Source organism: Chanos chanos, chromosome 14, assembly GCF_902362185.1.
Source record: "Chanos chanos chromosome 14, fChaCha1.1, whole genome shotgun sequence".
Classification (NCBI taxonomy): Eukaryota; Metazoa; Chordata; class Actinopteri; order Gonorynchiformes; family Chanidae; genus Chanos; species Chanos chanos.
Window position 1 is genome coordinate 14173175 of NC_044508.1, and position 23425 is coordinate 14196599.

At 41.6% G+C, this 23425-nt stretch overlaps 3 protein-coding genes across 4 annotated transcripts; 1 reads left to right on the plus strand and 2 right to left on the minus strand.

The window, feature by feature from the left end:
* The first annotated feature begins 659 nt into the window (after window positions 1–659).
* On the plus strand, window positions 660–2837 carry LOC115827279 (ICOS ligand-like). The gene is made up of 5 exons (XM_030791091.1): window positions 660–723; window positions 984–1316; window positions 1699–1983; window positions 2385–2540; window positions 2761–2837. The coding sequence occupies exons 1-5, from the start codon at window positions 660–662 to the stop codon at window positions 2835–2837; spliced, it is 915 nt and encodes a 304-aa protein (XP_030646951.1).
* A 623-nt stretch (window positions 2838–3460) lies between these two features.
* nit2 (nitrilase family, member 2) lies at window positions 3461–8665 on the minus strand. Its single transcript, XM_030791416.1, has 10 exons — window positions 8599–8665; window positions 6170–6288; window positions 5945–6065; window positions 5606–5694; window positions 5403–5496; window positions 5235–5309; window positions 5036–5114; window positions 4848–4946; window positions 4436–4491; window positions 3461–3944 (listed from the first exon to the last, which is right to left on the minus strand). Exons 1-10 carry the CDS (start codon window positions 8627–8629, stop codon window positions 3850–3852), a joined length of 858 nt encoding a protein of 285 aa, XP_030647276.1. The 5' UTR covers window positions 8630–8665; the 3' UTR covers window positions 3461–3849.
* Window positions 8666–9715: 1050 nt separating this feature from the next.
* tbc1d23 (TBC1 domain family, member 23) lies at window positions 9716–22030 on the minus strand. Of its 2 annotated transcripts, XM_030791605.1 has the most exons (19): window positions 21993–22030; window positions 18850–18961; window positions 18317–18422; window positions 17534–17738; window positions 17090–17213; window positions 16503–16627; window positions 16191–16237; window positions 15894–15997; window positions 15503–15625; window positions 15161–15253; window positions 14793–14963; window positions 14619–14661; window positions 14234–14343; window positions 13786–13919; window positions 13491–13535; window positions 12539–12627; window positions 12158–12293; window positions 11643–11837; window positions 9716–11345 (listed from the first exon to the last, which is right to left on the minus strand). In XM_030791605.1, exons 1-19 carry the CDS (start codon window positions 22028–22030, stop codon window positions 11261–11263), a joined length of 2085 nt encoding a protein of 694 aa, XP_030647465.1. In that variant the 3' UTR covers window positions 9716–11260. The 2 variants fall into 2 exon arrangements, with proteins under 2 accessions (XP_030647465.1, XP_030647466.1); XM_030791606.1 differs by lacking the exon at window positions 13491–13535.
* Between the last annotated feature and the right edge of the window lie 1395 nt (window positions 22031–23425).

Genomic DNA, 23425 nt, shown 5'->3' on the forward strand with positions numbered 1-23425 from the left:
AAAAAAAAAAAAAAAGCTGTCAAACTTGTCCGACAGTCACGAATCGTATTTTCTACAGAATGACCAACCCATGCCGTTTCATTTGGTAAGTGAAAATAGTCGGTATTTTGAAACTTAAAAATATACTAAATCAAATAAAGTCCTATTTAGAGTAAAACGTTTGGACGTTACAAGTAAATGAACGGCAGCAAGGAATCAAGGAAGTCTTTTCACGTTTCGTTACGCTACTGATATGCTTATAACAAAAATATCGTCACGTGGGTAGAATGAGATTCATATGTACAACCCTGACAATAAATTATATGATTTGACTAGAAAATTAAGTTACTATGACCGGTGTCAAATTCAGGCAGATATTTACACTTCATTTTTCCTGTTTGGCAGCTGGATGTTTAGGGGTTTTTTTCCATCTTGGAGGCTTCGCACATAACGAGCGAGAACAAAGGTAAGACAAGTCTGAGCAAATGTGTGAATTCCTCTTGCTTTAGACAGCATGCTATGTGTCTGCAGCACACAATTGTCTTGTAACGTTATTATGAATCATTCCGGTCAATTCAGTTATTGCTTACAGCAGTGAAGCATGATGTGACCACAATTTGTACAATGTGCAGTAATGAAATCTGCTGATTTCGAACGACTCGGCTCCTTCGGTCTGAAAGATGACAGTATCGTGGTTCAGCGGACTCCTGCTGCTAAGCGCGCTCACACTCCGTGCCTCTCGGGGTAAGTCATGACACTACAGCAGCGCATGGACATTCGTTCAAAAGTTTGGTTACGTTTAAGGAACACTGTCTCCTCACCTGCAAGAAACCTCCCAATTCGGTACTCATTCACACTGAGAAAAAAGTGTTAAGTACGGTGAATGTGAATTCGTTTAACATAGCCGTGTCTGAACCCCTTTTGATGTCGCGCACACGTAGTTAATTCTAGACGTTAGTTCTTACAGAATTGGGTCTCATAGTTATGCACTTTCTGTTCTTTAGGTGATAAGTGTGTGGTTGGGGTGTTTGGAGAAGCCACCATCCTGCCATGTGTTTACAATGGAGTCAAGAACTTGACAGCTCTAAACGTCTCCTCGGAGTGGCGAACGGGGACAGAGATGATGCTCAGGAGGGAGTGGACAGAGGGAGAGGAGGTTCTGGATGCATTTCCCACCGGCAGGATGACAGTGTCCTCCACAGCTCCTCAAAGCGGAGACTTCTCCGTCGTCATAAGTGATCTCCACCTTTCAGACTCACACAACTACAGCCAGTATCTCCAAATTCAGGGGCAAAACCAGAGCCTACTGTTGTGCTCCGTCTGTCTCACTGTAGCAGGTAAGTGCAGATGAGTCAGACCCCTTCCTTCCAATACACAGACATGACACCCATTTGTATTCAGCCCAGCCTTGTCCCTCCAGGGGTAATTTGAATGGCATAACTTAACTATGTAGGTTATACAATATTAGTGTCTGTGCAGTCACACAGTTCTGTTCAGTTTGACTGGTAGAAGTGTGAAAAGGGAAAAAGGCTTTATATTCTCTGATAAAGGAATCATTTAAAAGGGAGCTGACTTTTTATTGAAGCGCGTAATATGTTAGACTTGTAAAGCTCGGATACAAGCATGTGACACGAATTCACATTCAATGGACTTAACATAGGCTTCACTCTCACTTTCATAAACTGCGTGACACTTATCTCTCATCGGTCTCTCTTAAAGCTCGTTTCACAGAACCAATTCTATCGAGAGAAGATACTAAAGAAGGAGAACCGGCTAAGTTTATTTGCCACTCCAGAGGCGGTTTCCCTGAGCCCGGGGTGTACTGGTTTATTGACCACACACAGCGCCCCCCCGTGGAGGCAGTGGGAACACACATCGTCAAACTCCCAGCCTCTGAGCTCTTAAATGTCACCAGCGTGCTCACCGAAACTGTGTCAGAGGATACAGTTGTGTCGTGTGTAATAGAAAACCAGGTCCTGAATGAGACCTTGTCTGTCACCAGTGGTGAGTAGCCAACCCAGTGTAAGACACTCATTTGCTTTGACCAGATAAGATGCAAAGAAGTGTGATAAAGATAACAGAATGAAAAGCTACATTGTCTGAAGGAAATACAGATCTTTTTATAACTCTCTACATACCAGGCAACAGGGTAAACAGGTTTTTATTCCAGTCTCACGCAAACATGCCTGTTTCAGCTAACCAGTCTGCTTCATCATCCAATCATCATTCTGTTTCATGACTTCTCATTTGCATATGCAAAACCACCAGTATTAAGGTGTACTGTAAAAGTAGAGGGCATACTTATGTGTGCCTTTGTGTAGTGTTAAAATTGTATGTCCTTCATAAGCATTCTGTATGATTGTGTTGTGTGTGTGTGTGTGTGTGTGTGTGTTGTGTTCGTTTAGGTGTTTTGGTGAGCACAGTGGTTGGCCGTGCATCTCAGGCCATGTCGATGTTCAGCACTGGACTCTGTGTGGTGGTAGGTGTATTGGTTGCCATAGCACTAGCCTATCAGATCAAAGGGGACAGACTGAGGAGGCGGGGTCGACAGACCCATGCAGGTACTGCATTCCACTCTCCCTATCATGCAACCAAAAAAAAACCTCCATCCAGTTGACATATAGGTTCTCCTGTGCACTGCGTGATATGAATTTTAATCCTTAAACACTGAATCCAAACCATATTTTTATATTGTGTTGTTTGGTTATGTTGGCTGTGTATTACACACCAAAAAAAAAGATGACTTGGTATTTTCATACTTACTTACTATGTGTCTTTCAGAATCAGACAGTGAAGATACGGAGATGATCGTGGTGAATTTTGAGCAGTTGAAATCCCTTCCAGAGACTGATGTGTGACATTGAAAAGGGACTGAGCCTAAAGGACCAGCATTCAGTCTCGTGGGTTCATTCCTATTACATCACTACAGCGTGTGTTACTGATGTGCTACATGTCATTGTGTAAACACAATGTCTGAGGTGATTAAATGGGTCAGCAGGCCACAACACTGAGAAAGAGCAGGTGGGAACTCATACGGACGCGCCGTGAAATAACAGAGGAACAGTCAAGAGTCTTACGCGGGACAGCTAAAAAAAAAAAACCTCTCAGGATATGTTTCGTCTCCCTTGGACTCCAGCTTTGTTTCGGGTATTTCAGCTCTGGATAACTCAGACCCCGCTGAGTCTATCTCACCAGCAAGAACGGCACTTTCCACTCTCGATCATGGATTCGGTCTTTTCTTTCCTGTTTGAACCTCTTAACCACTGTGTGGGGAAATAAGTTAAGCACAGGAGCTGATGCGCACAAAGTCTTTGGGATCTTAAAAAGAAGGGATATTTTACTTTTGTAAAGCACTAGAGTTTTTTTTTTTTTTAATATATTAAAGAATTTCACTCCTGAAATGTTACTTTTTAGATATTCTTGCTGTATGTTTTCCAGAAAAGTCTTTTGGACTTGATTTGTAACTTTATTCTCAAAGAAAGTGCTACAGACAGAAATGTGTGGAAGAGGTCAAAGGGAACTGCACATTTGGCCTGTCTTCTTAACATGAATATCCATTCAGTCAAAAACATCAGAAGCACTGAAAAAACTGTGTACTGTCTGGGTCATGCCTTTTGTTTCCACATGAATAATGACGACGACGATGATGATTTGGTTGTTCTTTCATTGATAAAAACACACAAAGTATTACTGTCAGAGCAATTTCAATCGACAAAACTATCATTTTTATATCATCATTTGTGCATTTTCAGAGCGTGAGATTTGTTCTTGTCGGTTTTTGTCAGAGTACTGTTAGAGGCTGTCGGTGTGGGCTGCTTCCTGACGGGAATTTCAAACAGACAGTCTGTAAAACTGTGTGTGGATGGGTCTTTAGCTTTCCAAGACTGGCCGGACTGTGTAGAGATCAGTCCGTCTCTGAACAGTGATGGGAATCTGCTGTCGCACATCTGACAAGTACTGCAAATCTGTCAGAGAGAGAGATAGGGAAAGAGAGAGAGGACCATAGGATTAGGATGAAGAATTAAAATCAGTCCAGGCTGAATTTAACTTCATTGACGGCACAAAAAATGAACAATATTACCATCAATGATTGGTCAGTATATTTGTAAAATACCATCACCGTCTAACTGCTTTGCATTAGAGTGTATTAGCTAAACATTTTCATAGATCAGGCTTTTAAACAGCAACTTTGTGCGGAGAGATCATAAGGGAATACTTCAATATCTATTTTATATTAGTCAGTTTACCAGTTATTACTGTTGTACTATACAATTCATACAGTTTATATTCTAAGTTTGATAATAGCATTTAGCCATCCATACAGACTACCTAACTATCAAAAACAGCGTAAAATGACCGATTGCCATTGTAAGTGCTTCAGTTTGGATACATTTCATCCATCAATCGTTATCTGTTTACACTAGAGCCCTCCACTTCCAGTTGCAGTGGTACTCACCAATATCAGCATAAATGACAGCCTCCTCTGGCCCCGCCTTTGTGATGACCTCACCCCTGTGTGGGAGTTGAATGCTGGAGTTACCACAGTGATCAGTTCTCTCTAAAGCAGTGATTCACAACTCAGGCCCTCAACTCAGTCCTGTTAGGTTTTGTTTATACGAACCGTTGTACGTCTTTGACTGGCTAGAAAAAAAACCTGCTCCACAAATAGGTTTGATTAAGCCTTTGATTATATGGTGATATTGAAAAGCTGCAGGACCCTAGCCATTAAGTACTTGACCTGACTTCTGCTCTGAGGTAACTTTACCTACCTATTCTATCATCTGAGGAATTTATGTACAGACTAGTTTAGTCATATACACGTCATTTAGGGTTTTTCATGTACAAATATGACATTAGAGACTACTAACCAAGGGTTGACCACAGAGCTGTGACCCCAGGCCACATAGGAGGCACTTTCATCTCTGGCTGGAGAGGCAGTGGCCACAAACACCTGGTTGTCCACCGCTCTGCAATACAAAAAAAAAAAACGACTTTAACACAAGCAAAGCAGAGAATATGCCCAGCTCAGCGACCACAGACTGCCTCAGTTACCAACCTCCCCCTCTGCAGCAGCTCCCAGTGGGCCGGCCCTGTGGTCATATTAAAGGCACCGGGATATACCAACAGCTGACAACCTGACCAAAGGGGGAGTCAAAATCAAAACACTGAATTCATTTTTGTAGATTTAACATAATTATATCAAGATATATAGAGAACCGTATTAAGTCTGGTCAGCTCCTCAGAGAAGTCCTTACCTTTCTGAGCATATATCTGCGCTAGCTCTGCAAATCGAATATCATAACAAATCCCAACTCCAACCTTACAGAATGCTGTGGAAGACAGCGCAACAACAGTGAGGTGTAATTCCCATCAGACACACACTAGACAGAGATACAGCCACGAGAGACCCAAAGGACACTCACGTGTTTCAAACATAGTGAAGTTGCTTCCTGGACTCAAAGTTTCTGACTCTTGGAACCGTATTTTTCCAGGAACATCAATGTCAAAGAGGTGGATCTGGTGGAAAATTTGATAAAGGAGGCGTGTGAGTGACAGGTGACTTAGAATGTGATTATACAGTTAAAGGATGATATAGTCTTTTTAAGTTGATGTTATAGTGTGTGACCTTCCTGTGCTTGGCCAGCAGGTGGCCATCTGGGCCAAACACCGAGCATGTGTTATACAGTTTCCCCTGGTCCTCCTCGGGAATGGACCCTGAGAAACACACACACACACACACACGCACACCTGACCGTCAAAATCAACACCACACATCCTTATCTACATTTGAACAAGGACTTCATTTTTGTATTCTGTTAGTTTTCATCTTAGTTCTAATTTCAGTTTAGTTTCCTAACTTATGTCTTCTTCATAACTCTATAAACTATCTGTCAGCATGCAGACGAACAAAGAGAAGGTAAGAGAGCATTTAAAGAAAGGATGTACAGGCATTCAGAGGTCTTACCACCAACTAGATAAATGCCACTCTCTTTGGCTGCTTCTGACAACGCCTGGGAAGACTCTCCCGGAATCTTCTCTGCATATTCAGCAAAAAATCCTGTCCCATAAGGGGAATTGAAACACTCCTACAAACAATGGCAGAGAGGAGGGAAAACTTAAGCCATAATGCTAATAGTCTGTGAAAAGATTACAATTCCTACAGCCATCATTTGAGAGAAGTCATACTCACTGGTAAAATCACGACCTTTGCCCCTTGACCTGCTGCTTCTTTCACCAGTCTGCATGCCCTGCTCAGGTTGTCTGCCTTCACCTTTGAGACGTGAAGCTGCACGACAGCTAAGCGGAACTCTGGAAAGCAGACATTGTTTGTTCCTTTTTTTTTTTGGAAACAGTAACACATGAGCGGTGAACAGCAACCTACAATGTTACTCTTTAACTGTTAGATCAATGACAGCACTAAACGCTGGACTTTACTGCTCTCTTCTGGTCTGTGTCTTCCCAAGCAAACAAAGCCGAGGACACTATCCGACGTTTGAACAGAAAACCCCCCAAAAAAACGCCATCAAACAATCTGTGAGATTTGTTGCACATTTACTCTAAGCTTTATGGGACATCACACAGCACACTGCAATTATACAGCAATTGGGATTATGAATTTACAGTTAATTTAGTGTCACTGGGAAAACTCGTGATTTTTAATATTAGAAAATCAACTGATATTCTTCACTGACTGATTCCAAATGATAAGGCCGCACATTATAGCACACTATCACTGCAAGGCTTTGGAAATGGGCTAAACTAAGCTTCATTTGATACCAGTGAAAATATCTGACAATTGTATGGCATGTGTATGTTAGCCCGTAATTAGTCAGATAAGATTTCATCAATTATGACCAGATTACAATTACATGCTTATTATCCATACGTACAACAAACTAAAACGGGGATTGTGGATAAGCATGTGTCAAAAAGCTTCACATCATGAAACAGCGTTACTACTGCGATGTGTGACGTGACCTGTGAGTGACAACGTTCAGTAAACTTTTCAAACAATTAAAAGCAATGTGCAGGCCCTCTCACATGCAGTTATTCCAAATGGGCAGGTTTCCAGCATTGGCACTGGTTTTAAAAGATGGTATTCATAACGTCCTGCAGAGATACCGCATCACAATGTAATAACCTATAGTCTGAGACCTGCTCATGCAGATTCTCATAACAATGTGTGTCCTCTCTGCTATGCAGTTGGAAGAGACAATTCTCCAAAATGCTGCAGTTAGAAGTGCATATTTCTAGTCTGCTTAGTGTGACTTTTGAGAAATTATGGAATACAAAACATGTTGAGGGCCTGTTGATCCCAAGACCGATTTTAATAGACCATAATCTCCAAAACACTGCACTTATGTTGCATGATAAAGTGCATGGTTCCAGTTTGAGACACTTTCTGAAGAGACTCCAAAGGAACTCCAGTAATATTGCCTCAAAAAGCAAAGCCTTATAATTTAATTTATCATTTAAACTGAATATTATTTACCATTTATGAAAGATATTCCTCTCAGAAACATTATTGTTTTTAATTTCTACTATAAGATGGACTTCAATAATGATTTAGGCAATAGACTTCTGATCTAGAAGAAATCACTGAAACTTTTGACTAATCGTAGACTAAAACACATGCACAAATATAGCCCCAAACCATGCAGTCATCAAATTTCCAAAAATTGGATTTTACTGGCAGTATATCCAAAACGATGCAGTCACACTGTAATATAAAGGGGATCCTTACAGTTTGAGACTTCTTCAAAGCCATTTGACCTTTTTCAGATAGCCCTGAAATACGATCTCTGAAGTGCTACTGTTTGCATGTGTCCATTGGTATTTTTGAGGGGATTTCCACAATGTCACAAGCACTGATTTAACATTGCCGAACATCTCCGAAATCCTTCAATATTATTGGTTCGTAATGTGGGAGCCTGGCGTTTATAGCCTGCTGTTTAAAAATCGTATGCATTTTTGCGATGTTTAGGGAACACAACGTATAATTACAATATGCTATCATTTCTATTTTTTCGAAGACAACCAGTATTCTTTTCTAAAACCGATTCAATCTAATCAATTAATCCCCCCATAATAAACTCTAAAATTTGCTTTCGTCATATCCAACATTATTTAAAAATAACACTAACATTAATTTAACATTAATTACACATCAAAGACGCAAGGGGAGTCAGAAATCTTTCACCGATTCCTGGTCATTGTCGTAAATTTAAAAAATGGCCTATTAAATTAGCCGTGAACTGAGAAACTTGTTTAAATTAATCAAGGCATTTGATAAGCATAGCTGAGAACATTTCAATAAACTATGTAAACTCTGTGGGCTAAGAGCGCAGTTTCGTGTTCCGAAACATGGTGTCCAGTAAAGTGTGGTATAAATGCGCAACTGTATATCACAGTCTGCACACTGACAGCTTGATTGCACTTTGCACAGATAATGAATATCATACTTTAACACATGGGACATTCAGTAAAATCCAGCTAACCTTTCATTTTATTCTCTACCTCAAATTGAAGTATTCAAAAACGGTGCATGCAAGGGAGCCAAGACCTGAAAAACTAGCATTCTCTAGATTTAACTTATATCAAAGAAATTTATTCACTCACTTGACATTGCTTGTGCTACAATACCAGACATCTCAATTCGCCCCCGGGAGCTCGTGCAGCACTGTGTTTGTTGCAGAGAGTTACCTGTTACAGTTCTCGCTCACTATTTTTGTTTGATAATGTCAAAGTAAAAGAATACCTGCACTACTTATGCCATTTCGATGAAGAGATTTATGCCCACATAAGGACTTTTAGTTTAAAAGGTTACTTTTACGTTTCGCCGGAAATCAATCTGATTCGTGGTCGTTCGAGTAAAACTTGTCCCAAGAAACACAGTTCCGTGTTACTTTTCGTTCTTACTTCTCGTTTTAAAAACCCATGCCCAAACAAATTGGGATTTAAACGTAACAAGGTAAAATTTATTTTGCCAGTTTCAAGGCAGTTTGGTCTACTTTAAAAAGTCGCGGTTTATGGCGGTGGCTGCAGAGGAACAAACGACACATTTGATTAGAATTTAGAAAATCAGTATATAGCTCATTTTTATGTTAGGATGTATCTGTCTGAAGAGAGGCTAAATCGGATAAGGACTGGGTTTCGCAAATAGTTCCACGGAGGCTTAAGACTTGAATTAAAGGATAGACCTTTCTCCTTCGGTTTCAATAAAAGGGGTTTCTGTAAGGTTAGACTGAGTTTAATCTATCACTGTAAAGTTTTCAGATGCTGCACTAATGTCTTCAGTTTTTATGCCCGCACAAAACCTGGAACTATTTTCTGGTCATTTTAAGTAAGTGTGGAAATAGAGCAACACCTGACAACAGAAAAAATTAAGGAAAATCTCAGTGCATCAATGAGAGAACGACACATGGAAATCAAGACACTTTCAGTACTGGCGTATGCAGAGTTCCAGTTCAACTGTAAATTTATTAAAACAAACGTGGTTACAAAAAAATAACTGTATAAGGTGCTTTAAACAGAAAATAAATATACAAACAGGTTGAAAAGCAGAATTAGTTTTATACCATTTATTTTGAGGGGGAAAAGAGACCACGTTTTAACAAAGGAGGGGCAAAATAAAAAAAAAAAATGAACTAACTGTTCCCGGTGTCCCACTAAGTATTCCTCTGTACTGTCTTTACTTTCCAAAACTGTTGCATAGAGTGGGCCAGTGACAAAGTAACACAATTTTTTTTTATTAATATATTTTCATCTTTAAATGGATGACAAGGCCAGAGAGTTACACAGTACAGTTTTTCAAAAAAGAATCTGAGCAGATGAAAACTGACACGTTTGGGTTTGTCAAAATCTTCATCTATTCAAAAGCCTAAAGTATAACATATAAAGGGCTTTTCACAAATGGCAACAGAAAGTTTTAAGTTGAAATCACATTTTGTTTGTGCTACAGTGATACATAACTCATTATGTCATCAATTATAAATTCAGGGCTAGTACATTCTTTAGGGTTAACTCTTAGTGTCGCTTTGATATTCAGTTGAAGGACAATATAATTTTAAAGCCATGTGCTCTGAAACAGTCTTATCTGTCCACACACTGACAGTAGGAAGGTTAATGTAAGTTATTTATGACACCAGCTCTTGTCTTTAGGCAGGTCAGAGACTTGTCTATTGGTAAGCACTGTGTATTCATTTTCCATTCATTCAAACCACAGGGAAACTGTTTCACAATTATGCACAATATACAGAATATTCATCCATAAACTCTCAAGTCAATCTGTTTCATGTCATAATTTGATTTTTTTTTTTTTTTTCATTTTTTTGAGTATTTGTTAAGGCTACCAGCTGAAAAAGGGGTCAGTGGAGGCAGGTATCAAATAGAGTATATTTACATTAACTTAAGCATGTATAAATAAAGATGATGAGTAAATCAGAGTACACTAAAGAGTGTGCAGTTAGTCACCTGGACAGGTGCACAGGTCTGTTTTTTTTTTTTTTTTTAAACTGTCAGGAAAGACTTACTTATGACATCACTGGAATTAAACTGGAGTTGTTCCCTCAACCCCAAAAACATTTCACATGCTATATTTCATCTTAGTATCTCAATAATCTCAGTAATCCAAATCCCTGCTGAAAATACTGCTCAGATTAGGCTAATACGCTACCATCTTTTTACCAGTTACATCAGCAAAGAACATCAAAAAGGTAGCAGTCATACTTTTTTTCAATGGCTAACCGTTTAAATGAATTCATAACTTAAATAAGAACAGAACACTGATGATGTTCGTGTTATGAATTTTCAGTTTTTTTCTTTTCTTTTCTCCTTTTTTTTAAATATAAATTCCACTCTCTTATTGAGTGGTCCTGCTAGTGATACAAAGAGCAGCGGTCTCTGATTAAAGCTGGAGACTGACATTCCAAGAATTCCGCAAAAAAACCTCCGCTTTAGGCCAATTCTGTCAGTTTTCCGACCTGAATCAGGAGAGCACTGAAAACAACAACCATGTTTAACAGCACAAAGAGTGTGAAAGTCCAGCTGTCACTCAGCCAACAGTGCGACTAATGTTTCCGTTGGTTACGTTGGCCGTACACCCCGAACAAAAATGACAGCACAGGGTATAAGAGCAACACCGCATGTCCTTTTTGTTTTGTTTTATTTTGTTTTTAGGTCCTTTGTGGAGGAGTGGAGAGACAGACAGAAGAGAAGGAGCTTGTTGCTTGACCGTCCCTGTGGCTGATGTGGCCGGTGCAGAGAGTAACTGTCCAGGTCTCTATGAACTTTCCAAAGCATCCAGCACTTTCATGATCTGCTGTTTAATGACTTTAGTGGCATCGCCTGCATTTGGTATCAAATACCTAACGAAGAGAGACAGAAAAGCCAGTATTATTAAAAGCACAATAATCATATTCTGATGATATTTTCTGTTTACCCTTACGGCTAAAAACAGGTCTTTATTCTCTGAAGGCCCAATTCGCTAGAGCTTCCAGTTAGTAGAAATCCAGTAACACTGTCAGTGAGTTTGTAAGGTACTGCTCACTAGTGACGCTCTTGGTTTTACATTTGAAAATCAGCCTGATGCGGGCTAATGTGATGTAACTTTTGTGAACTGAAGTGTGAATAAATGTGAGGAGATGTATGGAGGCTTGAGTTACCTCTCCACTGCTACAATCTCCACTCCTGCAGCGTTGTTGTTGCCAAACTTGAAGGTTATGAGTTCTGGATGTTTCTTCTTTGATGTGATTTTCACCACAGAGTTCAGCGCCTGCCGTGACTGTATGTAGGCAAAACCTTTACGAGACGCGATCTCCCTCAGACAGTACATGTGTGTGGCCGTGATCAGCAAGTGGCTGTGTGACACAGAGAGAGGGAGAGAGACAGAGATAAGAATGAAAGATAAAAGCAAGCTTTTTTTCTTGTGATATCAAAAAAAACATGTGACATGTCACACGACTAAACATCAGTACATGCATGAAAACACACACACACACACACACACACACACACACAGTGTCTTCCACTGGACACAGCTCTCTCCTCTGCTGCTCTGATCTGATTAATGTGTTAATCATGTGCTGTTGTCTTTGTGAGTGTGAGCATGTGTCAGATGCCGCTGTGTTCAGGTGAGGTGTGAGATCACAGGACAGAGAGGCATCAGCGTGCATCTCACCTGGGGAACATGTGTCCAGTCTCTTTAACCTCGTTACAGGGGATGTGGTGTTTCACATCTGGCTTATTTATCCACGTCTGGATATTCACGATCTCCTTCCTGTCATCGTCGGACATGGACGAGCTGTCGATTTCATCTGAGAACCAAAGAAAAGAAAAAAAACAAAAACAAATGAGACTGACACCGACAGAACAATATCACAAGAAGAAAGTGTGCTGACATTACGATGAACAGGAAAAGAGTGTTAAGTCAGCTGTGTTCAGTACGTTCAGTATAAGGTTAGTTGTGTCAAGGTTTAAGGATGATGTCAGGGTAAAGACACTGTTCTGCGATCAGTAGTGTTGGAGTGGTGGCGTTAAGTGAATGGTGTTGAGTTTTTACCTGTGTCGTACTCCTCCTCATCCCCAATGCTGAACACAGGCTTCACGCCTCGATAAGGTTTACCCAACCGATCACTGCTACTCACATGTCTAAAGGAGAGAGACTACAGTATAAGAGAGAGGCCCCCAACACACACACACACACACACACACACACATACACGGAGTGTTTCTGAGACATCAGCGCTGGCTGAGCTGCATGACTGAAGAGGAGAGTGAGGTTAATAAAAGTGTTGCTATGGAGACCAAAGATGATGAGTCACACAATATTTGAGATGGTAAACACAACAAGAAAGATAACAGCACCTTAAGCACTTGTTTTTAAATTTGTCTTTCATTGACACTTTACAGTGACATAAGCAATACAAATTACTGGAGGACTTTGCATCTTGTCTTACAAAGCCGTGCTAATTAGGGCATCTCTGCAGCTCTTGCTTAGCTGTGTTGACCATCTCATTAACTGTGAACAAGCTTTCGTGTTCTGTCCAGACAGACGGATGTGAGACCGCGGTTCGAGGCTGGTTCCATCTGAACCAGACGGCCGAGGCAGGCAGACTAGGAGGGTAGTGCTGCTAGCTAAAGAAACAGAGAATGAATGCCAAGCGCCATGTTAGTGCTTCCGACACGTTGACCAGACTGCGTGAGACAAAGCCACGGGTTACCAGAATGTTCCGCACGATATCCGACCTCTGCTCTGGAGGATGCATGCATGGATGCGCGCTGCTACAGACAGTGCGTGTTAGTGAGCCACACAGTCGACACGCGCGCGTGTGTGTGTGTGTGTGTGTGTGTGTATGTCTGTGGATGAATGCGTGTGTGTGTTAGTGCTCCGCAGTGCAAGTGTGCAAGGACTCGGACATCTTTGACTCCTGGGCACCACGCAAGAGCAGACCGGCAGTGCCATCCTAGACGTACATTTTTTTTGGGCAGACAAGCCGCTGACTGAACCTTACCGATCTGGAAGGGGCTTCTCTGGCCAAGGTAGAGTGAAAGAGAGTCTAGCAGGATAACAGGGAACGGGGAGTAATGGGTTAATCATAACCACTGCATGTTACTAAATAATTGTAAAAAAATAGCTTCACACGGCAAAAGCAGCTTATGATTATTGTTTAATATCAAATAAATGTTATGGTCTGGATTGGAATTTAAGTGGTAGATGATGTGGTATTAGGCAGAGGGTTCTAGAAGAGTCATGAGGGGGTTCAGTGAGGGTGGGGGTGGGGTGGGGGATGGGGGGGCGAAGCTCACCTGTCCACAGGTGCGGATGTGTTCTCGATAAAGCTGATGACTTTCTCCTTCACGTTGACAGACTTCGACTTAAGAGCAAAGGTCATCTTGTTGACCAAGGACTTGACCCCTTTGCCCTCTCCGCTGCTGTCCCCCTTTATGAAAGAGAAATGGCATGAACCTTTTTAAACTCCCTCCTCATAAGAGAAAGAGATGGTATAAGCCAGTTTTAAGATTAGGAGACACTGCCAGCGATATTCCGTTCCATGAATGTGCTGTACTGTGAGTTACAGCAACTTGTTTTCTTTAAAGTTTGATCTGAAAATTGTCAATTGAGGATTAATCTGGAAACTCTTCAGATGCATTTAGATTGTGTATCCCACGTACATTTAATCAACTCCACAAAAATGTGTGCACACACATGCGCGCACGCGCACACACACACACACACACACAATGTTACACTCACATCGGCGGAGCTCAGGCTGCCATGGGATCCTGATGTGCTGACGATCCAGTTGACGTAAACGTTATCTGGGCCACTGTCCACGTTCATGTCTGCAAGGTGCTGCTGGAGGGCTGCCACAACCACAAACCAAAATAAATTAAAACTTCATATAACCCAGAACAACAAACCTAAGACACGCTCATATAACCCAGAACAACAAACCTAAGACACGCTCATATAACCCAGAACAACAAACCTAAGACACACTCATATAACCCAGAACAACAAACCTAAGACACGCTCATATAACCCAGAACAACAAACCTAAAACACACTCATATAACCCAGAACAACAAACCTAAGACACACTCACAGAAGACTTAGCATTAATGACCTCCGCACTTACCCATAAATCCACCTTTGGCGATGCTGACGTATTCCTTGTTTTTCTACAAATGATAAAACAAGACCAGAGATTTAGCGTGTGGAGGCATATTTCATCTGTAGTGTACATTTTCATATTACATAAAACACAGTGTATGTTATGAGAGTGCGTGCGTGTGTGTGTGTGTGCTCTGACCTGTAGGAAGTGAGCTAGCACCATGTTCATGTACATGTCCTCCTCCTCGCGGCCGCTGCCCATGAAGCAGAGATGTTCTCCGCTGGCGATGGAGCCTGACTCCAGAGACTGCTTCTGCGCCTCCAGCAGGGACTTCACTGACAGAGCAAACTCCGACGGGTTCTGCAGCATCTGGTCGCCACGACATCGCCGACACAGAATGAACAGGAGCGAAACAGAGAGTTACATACGCTCTTTTTAAAATGACAACAGAGCGGCCAAAACACGTTCGTCATTACTTAACACGAAGGAGCATACCATCATATTAACACAACTATCTCTTCTCGTCTTTTCACACTAATGTACTGCAGGGAACTGAAGTGTCTTACCAGATCTGAGTCCAGGTGGAAGGCTGTGGAGAGGTGGCCGGCGTTGTACTGCTCTGCAGGGCGGCAGTCCACCACGAAGAAACGCACGCCATCCTACACCACAAAAACAACACACAAACTCAGATCATCCATAAACCACCAGAAACACTCAGGCATATTCATTAATGCCCTAAAGCACATTAAAGAGACATTCATAACGACACATGTGATAGTCTGTGTGTGTGTGTGTGTGAGAGTGTCTGTGTGTGTGTGTGTGTGTAAGTGTGTGTGTGTGTGTGTCTGTGTGTGTGTTTGTAAGTGTGTGTGTGTGTGTGTGATGTGGTGTGGTGAAGGAGGTCTGACCTGCTGTAGATGGTTGGCCTGTAGGATCTCAGGAACAGACACAGGCAGACAGAGGGCCTGACTCAGGTCCATGTCCTCCTCTTTCAGAGCCACCAGACTGCTCCCAAACAGAGTCTGATTCTCCTGTACACACACAAGCACACAAACACACATGCGCGCACACACACACACGCACGCACGCACACAAACACACACACACACACACACGCACGCACACAAACACATAATTACAATTTTAGTATACCACAAAGACAAACTGGTTGAACAGCTTTTACTGCAGTGCATCTGAATGGTTCCATTTCAAATACACCAAAGTTAATTACAAGCGCCAGGAGGACAGTGAGAGAGAATGTTATGGAGGCAGAGAGAGATATTAATAACATATGATAACCTTTCTGAGAGAGAGAGGAGTTTTGCTGAGGTAATACTGAGCCAATGAGAACAAGTCCTCAATGTCTTCAATTTCCAGCTGAGCAGGGGATCCCTCCAGTAGCTCTGTACAACACACATACACACACACACATGCACAGACACACATGCACACGTACACACAAAGACACACGCACACATTCACACGCACACAGATACATGCACACGCCTGTGTGAGACTGGTCCACAAAGACAGTTCAGACACTGAAGCATTTTCAGAGCATGGTGAGAAATATGAGGAGAGAGGGAGAAAACGTACTGATAATCTCTTCTCTGCTCTCTCCCTCCTGGCCTAGAATGGTGTCTCTGAGAGAGAAATAAAACATTCAGCCCACTCCCAACACAGTGCGGTGGAAGTCAGTGAGACATTAACTGACAGCATAGCCCTGGGAGCTGACAGGTAAACACTACAAACTCTTATTTACCGTCACTCTACTGCGATCATTTATTACTGTAGGGATCACAGAATGACCCGGCAGGCCGGTCTTAACCGTGTGCTTTTCCCACACAAATCTCACTTTGATACATTACAGGTCCAGATTTAGCATGTTTGGACTTGGCTTTGACGTACTTGGCATTAACGAGGATGATGAGGACGAGGAAGAAGATGAAGAAGGGGTCGGCCTGCTGCAGGTAGACGTCCCACATGGCCTGAGTGACCTCCGCGGGGCAGTGACTGGAGAACAGACTGCCTAACTGCAAGGGCCAAAGGGCAAATGAAACAGTCACACCTCAGCACGCCAGGCAAAGACCAGAGATTACAGATTACACAAGAGAACATGAGTAAAAACAAAGACAGCTCATTTCAAGTTGAATTTTAAATTGACGCATCACTGAAAATAAGCAGTAAAGGCTAAAGCAGAGCAAAGCAGGCATTACCAATATTAAATTTGGTCAGCAGGACAAGGATTAAGCACCTCCTCAAATAAACTGCATTTTGTTTGTAGCTTAGTCTGAGACTAGACTTGATCCTTTTCTGAAAAACTAGGCCTAACAGTCCAGTAGTCCTGTCTGTCCTTTCAAATAACCAGACTACACTTGTTCTTTTATTCAGTCCATCAGAAAACTTTTCAGTTGTGATTGTGTAAGAATCCAAACCCAGTAAGCCCGGTCTACTTGGTGGAGACCAGTAAAAAAAAAAAAACCACGGGGGCTGACCCAGTTGAGGGCGTAGGAGTCTGGTGTTATCTTCTTGGTGTCCAGGAAAGAGCAGAGTTCAGGCTCATGGTACTGCAGCAGCAGCCTGTAGAGGTGGAACGGCCGACCCTTCCTCACACACTCACTGCACACACACACACACACACACGCGCACACACACGCACACGTACACACACGCACACAAACCACTATGTTAGGACATCAATCAGTCAAAAAGACATCATTCTAAGAATTAAGGTTATTCAGAACACAATAGAACATGCATAATAAAAAACACACACACACACACCAAACAGATATTCACATACTCTATCATATTAACATAAAACTGTGACAGAGCTACAGCACAACATAGAAAACACAGTAAAACACACACACAAACACACACGCACACACAGACATACACACGTGCACACATACGCACGCATTGAAACAGGGCCTCACCGTGGGATGTATTTGTTCATGATGGCATAGAAGCAGTTGTAGAGGTCTTTGCGGGGAAGCTGTAAGCCCAAGAGTGGTTTGAGGAGGTGAGGCCAGCTGAGCTCAGGAGTGAAGGTGACGTTTCTGGATTTACAGTAGAAGGTGATGACCGACTCCACATCTGATACCAGTGTTTTTCCTTCCTCCTCTCCAACCCCCAACTCATCTATGCAAATCCACACAAAGCCAGGGCTCACTCTCATATGTTCACTTTCATATGAACCAAGTCTGCTGCTCTAGTTACAATAACAAAACTACGTTCCTGTTCTGGTTCTTGATCTCTCTGTACATTTCTCATGTTCTCATGCTACAGGCCTACACCCAAGGTTCAGGCCTGGGGCTTGCCAAGCCCCTCTGCCCTGTGAATGAACTGCTTTTTTGGGCTTAACCCCTGAGGCTAGTGCTAGACTGTTGGAAACAGATGGAAGTTGACAATGCAAAGCCTAATGGTGAAACAAAAAGTGTGTGTGTGTGTGTGTGTATGTGCTAGTTGGAGGCTGCAGGTTGTATATCGGCCTTTTTCATCAGGGAAACATGTATTTGGAGCAGCATTGTGTGAGTGCTATAGTGTATCTCTCAGATACCTGAACCAGCAAAGCAACATTAGACATAGCAGGAGAGCTCAGTTTTGGGACAATGGGGATAGCTCCGGGCAAGGTGCTTTCAGAATGTTATTGTTTTTATTTAATCCTGTAACGATAGGAGTGTGTGACACATGTTCTGGCGTCTGTGAGTGTGAAGTACCGATGAGCTGTTGACTGCGCTGGTGTATGAGTGACTGCTCAGGCAGGTCCAGCAGCCCATCCCACGCAGACAGACTGTCTCCCTTCCCCGCTACATTCAGAGCAGTCTGAGAGAGACAGAGAGAGAGAGACAGACAGACAGACAGAGAGACAGAGAGAGAGAGAGAGAGAGAGAGGGAGAGACAGAGAGAGAGAGACAGAGAGAGAGAGAGACAGACAGAGAGAGAGACAGACAGAGAGAGAGAGAGGGAGAGACAGAGAGAGAGAGACAGAGAGAGAGAGAGAGACATTAGAGAAAGAGAATTAGAGCTCTCACTGGTGTCACTCTAATTAACTGCAGATCAATGGTGTCATTATACGTCTGAGACTAGCAGTGGCTTTAGGAGGCAAACACATTTCCTCAAACTAACACCCTTCTGGACTTTTCTTTAATCCATACTGTACATACATGACATCCATTCTCCCTCTTCCATATTATTACACTCAACCATTCTGTCATACACGCACGGTCACGGCTCTGGTGGACTCTCTTACCATCCATAGCTTGGCTCTCTGCGATGGAGCCAGGTCTCTGACCTGAATGACATCCGGTTCTGCCTCCAGTTCACAGCCAGGTGAGTCCAACGCCTCGGCCAGATCCTGGTCCCTGGACAGCAAAAACACATCAGATTACTGCCCACACAAGAATCCCAGTAATCATTAACACCAGGCACCTCATACTCCCAAAGGGACCAGCACCTCCTCACACACATGATCAAAAATGATAGCACTACAGCTGTAGAATATATTAAAGAATGGTTTTTTATTTTTGTCTTGGGTGAAGCACTTCGGAAAATTTTATATGTTTGGTGATTTGTATGTTTGCCGTAAAGTCTAAAATGTCTAAAAAAAAAACAAAAAACAGAAAAGCTACCAAGGACATAGGTTAAATATTTAGCACTTGTAACAGAGCCAAGCAGATAAAGCACACTTGATCAGAGATGATGTGTCGTAGTAAAGAGGTATAGAGGCGTGGTTATCCCATCACAGAGAATGAAGATGATAATTAGATCCAGAGAAATCAGAACAGACCAGAAACTGTGTGTGTGTGTGTGTGCTTGAGTGAGTGAGTGAGTGAGAGAAAGAGAGAGAGAAAGAAGACTGAATTGCACAACAGGCTGATTTTCTCAGAGGATAGGACAGAGGTCCAAGTCCCTGCCGTTTCTTAGGTAACCAAAAAGCTTGACCCTGAAGCAGCACAGCTGAGCTGTCTGACTGCCTCTCATGAACCCAACACAAACATAAACACAGCCCACACAGACAGAAACACTGTGTGTGAGCAGCACAGAAGCCCTGCACTGCCTCCTGGGAAGGTCAGAAAAAGAGAAAAAGACAAAGAAAGACAGACAGACAGACAGACAGAATCTTTTCAGTAAAAACCAGCACCTCTCTGGCCACACAGTGCATTACGGTTTATAGGCTTTTTAAAACATGTCTATTACTTTAAATCACTGGAGTGTAAAGTCTATGAGTGTGTCTTTGGCTGAGCCTTGAGCATAAGGGCTCTGTCTTTACAGCAAGAGCCTTCAGTTTTACTGGCAGGTCTAAGAGACACTCTGGCTCAATATCAGGACTCATGTAAGAAAGAAAAAAAATCTATTGACAGATAATGGGGCAAAGGTTATGATAAGAAATTGTGATTACAGCATAAGCTATGATAAGAAGACTTAATGAATTAAGAGAAAAAAGATATGTGTGAGGGAATGGACTATCTGACAACTTGTAGACCACCGACTAAAAGCCTGTAAGAAATTCTGTATCATCACTTAGCAAACAGCAGTACTAACAGATGGCATATGAAATGTATGGCTTTGAAAACGAATGATAATATCAGTAATGGCGCAGACGGGATGTACACTTGGATTTCATGAGAGCTTGAGGAGACAGAAAACGGGAAGTGACAGATGTGTGTGTGTGTGTGTGTGTGTTTTCTTTCAATGAGATCATCATACATATTGTGTTCTCAAAGGCAGAAAAAAAGGCACAAGCTGACACAAGCACACACACACACCCTTCCACATTTTACTTTCCAATTAGAGGCAGTCGTCTTCCTGCCCAGTGTCTCTGCAATAAAGAGAGCCTCAGTTTTCACACTCAGCGGAAGAGAACACAATGGCCATAGAGCACAGCTGTGTTTGTGTGTGTGTGTGTGTGTGTGTGTGTGTGTGTGTGTGCGAGAGCACTCTAAAGAGGACTGCCTTTCATCTGCTTCAGTGGGAGCTCAGAGCTTTGACACACTTGGAACGTCTGAAGTCAGATTCACATATAGTTATTCCAAATTTTTCAGCAGCTTCAGTGCTTGCTAAAGAAGATTACAAAAATACAGCATTTTTTTTTCTTTTAAAAAGAGTCACAACTAAGTACACTTTAAGGAAAGTTAACAAATAAACTTTACAGAGAGGTGACAGTACTTAGGTTTGAATGCACCTGAAATCTGAATTAATTCTTTGGACAGTAAAAGGAAACATTTATAGCCATAGTAAAGAAAGCTGATATTATCTAGCCTATATGACAGGACAGGCTGGTAATTTCTGTTTCTTTGGTATATGCTCAACATCTATTTAAACAAATATTTAAAGAAGACCCTGTAAAATATGCTGTAGGGACTGTACTTTAAGTCGGCCATTTATTGAACACCCGGTGATGACAGCTACTATTGTGAAAAGACAACTATACCAAGCTTGAACATAAACGCCTATAGCAGGACGTATTGTTGCTGTCACGTAGTAGCTAAGAAATGTCTGGCATGCAAAGAAGAGCATTTTGACGTCAAGACTCATTCAGTCACAGGGCATGTCAAAATACAGGGTTATGTCTCGACCCACAGAATTCCTGTATCAAGTTAATGAATCAATGAGAGACATTTTAGGGAGCGTGAGTGATACGTTGGTCTTTCTCGAATGATGTGATATGATGAGAAACGAAAGTAGACAGCATCAAAAGCATAAACTGCTTGACATTCTGAGGAAGAACACGAGAGGTTTCGGTAACGAATCAAAGCCAATCTTGATACAGTCTAGTATCTGTTCGATATGATTTCGCAAAACACACACCTGAAAGCCTTAATATTATCGGTAACAAAACTTCACAAACGCATTCTTCATTCTCAACGAAAAACTTCCAGAGAATTACAAAGACATAGCGTATTTCGTATTTAAAAGTCTAACTAGGCTACATTAGCTTCTTCAAGACACCACACACCCATCAACCCAGCCAGCTGCCTATGTAATCCATACCGGTATCCCGAACGGGTTTAATTTATTTCGGAGGGGAATATATTGGATAAAAAAACAAAGCTAATAAAGTCGATATAGTGAGTGTAACTGGGAGTAAAGCGTGAAGGTCTGGAAACACACTGTCAACCTTGTCTAGCTACTATAGCAGATTGGTCGCTAGCTGGCTAACAATGCACAACCTCCTTTTGTGAACCGAGGTCTGGTAGCTAACTATGCTAACGCCATCACACGTAAGAGTGCATCGCTCTTTTTCCAGCTACCGATCTAGTCGCATTCTTCACTTAGTCAATACGTACTCCACAACTATGCCATTGAGATCCATACTTCAAGCTGTATACTTATTTAAAAGTGGCTGTTCAGGACCGCTTCGCGTTATTAAACTGGAATAGTCTATTTACTTACCAGCTGCCTTGGAGAACTTCCTCTACAGCATCCGCCATTGCTGTGTTGACGTCCACGTCAAAATTGCCGTATATACCAAGGTTGTGTCGTGAACATACGAGTTTGACACTTGTTGACTCTCAATCAATAACCATGAACATAGCTTTTGTTATTTATCTAGTTTTATTGGACAAGTTGAAGACATACTCAGTTTACAAAAGCTCCATTCCCTCACGTTTAAAGCATCATTAAAATAAGAGAATATGACAATTGGGTTAACAATAGTTTTACACTTCAGAACTGAGTGAATAAATGTACTTTTAGACTGTTTTTTTCCAGTGCTGTACGACTAAATTACTATATACTGTATCCCACGCTCTTCCAATACATTTTTCTTTATGTTAACGTATAAAAGTGGGGATAAAACATGACCCACCATCACTATGCTTCCTATGTCGTATGCGACCATTTTTAACTTAGAGGTTGTGAGGTCTTCGTAGTTCTTGTGAGAGTGCTGCAGTACCCTGCCGTTTACACTTGCAGAGGAGAGAAAGTGGACCTTAGCATCTAAAATTAACAGTAAATATGAACGTGAAGAATTCACACAGTTAATCTCGCTTTAGCCCGCAGATTTCTTTTACACACCAGAATATCGCTCCACCGATCCACCACTCATTACCCGAACGACCTACAGACATCTCTCGGACATCTAGACAACTGAAGTTAATGGTGAATGCATTTGGGAACCACATAAAGTCTTAAATACACACGTTTCGTTTACTAAAAAAAAACAAAAAAACAGCGAAATGATTTTATTTAACATTATGGCAATTGCTGTCTTAAATTTACATTAACGTTACAAAAAATATCCCACCAACAACTTTTTTCTTCCAAAATGTTTTCAGCTCTTTGGCCTGTCTTTGGTAGCACTGGTTGTGCATTGGAATGTATTACACCAGATTAGGGATAAAATATGTTTACATATAATCTCCGTTTCGGGGAGATTTCTTTCAGCAAATGCACTTTATTTCAAATCGATTTTTTTTCAGCAGTCAGTTAGTTTCTTTTTATGAGTTTTAAACATGCAATGACAAACTTCTTCTCTAGCTGAAGTTTGGTTCATCCAGTCAAATGCATTTCCACCTCTAAACTGAAAAAAAGCAAGCAAATTCAAAAACATCACAGGAAATTTGACATGCATGGTGGGACACTTTCCCATATAATCTCATCTCTGATAATATATCTGCTCCTTTTCATAAACTGCACTCATCTCACACTATTCACTTGACAAATATTTACACAAAATACACAGATAGGAAGAAGTTTGATTAGAACGCAAATGCACTCTATTATAACTAAAACAACTGCATTGTCAACAAGACATTTTTCAAGATATCATTTGAGAAGAGATTATTTAATTCAACATCACTGACTGCCATTAACAGATTCTTGTA

Coding starts and splice junctions, on each gene's coding strand:
- LOC115827279 (XM_030791091.1), top strand. CDS start 660: ATGACAGTATCGTGGTTCAGCGGACTCCTGCTGCTAAGCGCGCTCACA. Junction 1,317..1,698: donor CGTCTGTCTCACTGTAGCAG/GTAAGTGCAGAT, acceptor TCTCTCTTAAAG/CTCGTTTCACAGAACCAATT. Junction 1,984..2,384: donor GACCTTGTCTGTCACCAGTG/GTGAGTAGCCAA, acceptor GTGTTCGTTTAG/GTGTTTTGGTGAGCACAGTG.
- nit2 (XM_030791416.1), bottom strand. CDS start 8,629: ATGTCTGGTATTGTAGCACAAGCAATGTCAA. Junction 6,066..6,169: donor CAAAGGTCGTGATTTTACCA/GTGAGTATGACT, acceptor CATTGTTTGTAG/GAGTGTTTCAATTCCCCTTA. Junction 5,497..5,605: donor TGCTGGCCAAGCACAGGAAG/GTCACACACTAT, acceptor ATTTTCCACCAG/ATCCACCTCTTTGACATTGA.
- tbc1d23 (XM_030791605.1), bottom strand. CDS start 22,030: ATGGCGGATGCTGTAGAGGAAGTTCTCCAAGGCAGCTG. Junction 18,423..18,849: donor AGAGAGCCAAGCTATGGATG/GTAAGAGAGTCC, acceptor TGTCTCTCTCAG/ACTGCTCTGAATGTAGCGGG. Junction 14,344..14,618: donor CGCCAAAGGTGGATTTATGG/GTAAGTGCGGAG, acceptor TGGTTGTGGCAG/CCCTCCAGCAGCACCTTGCA.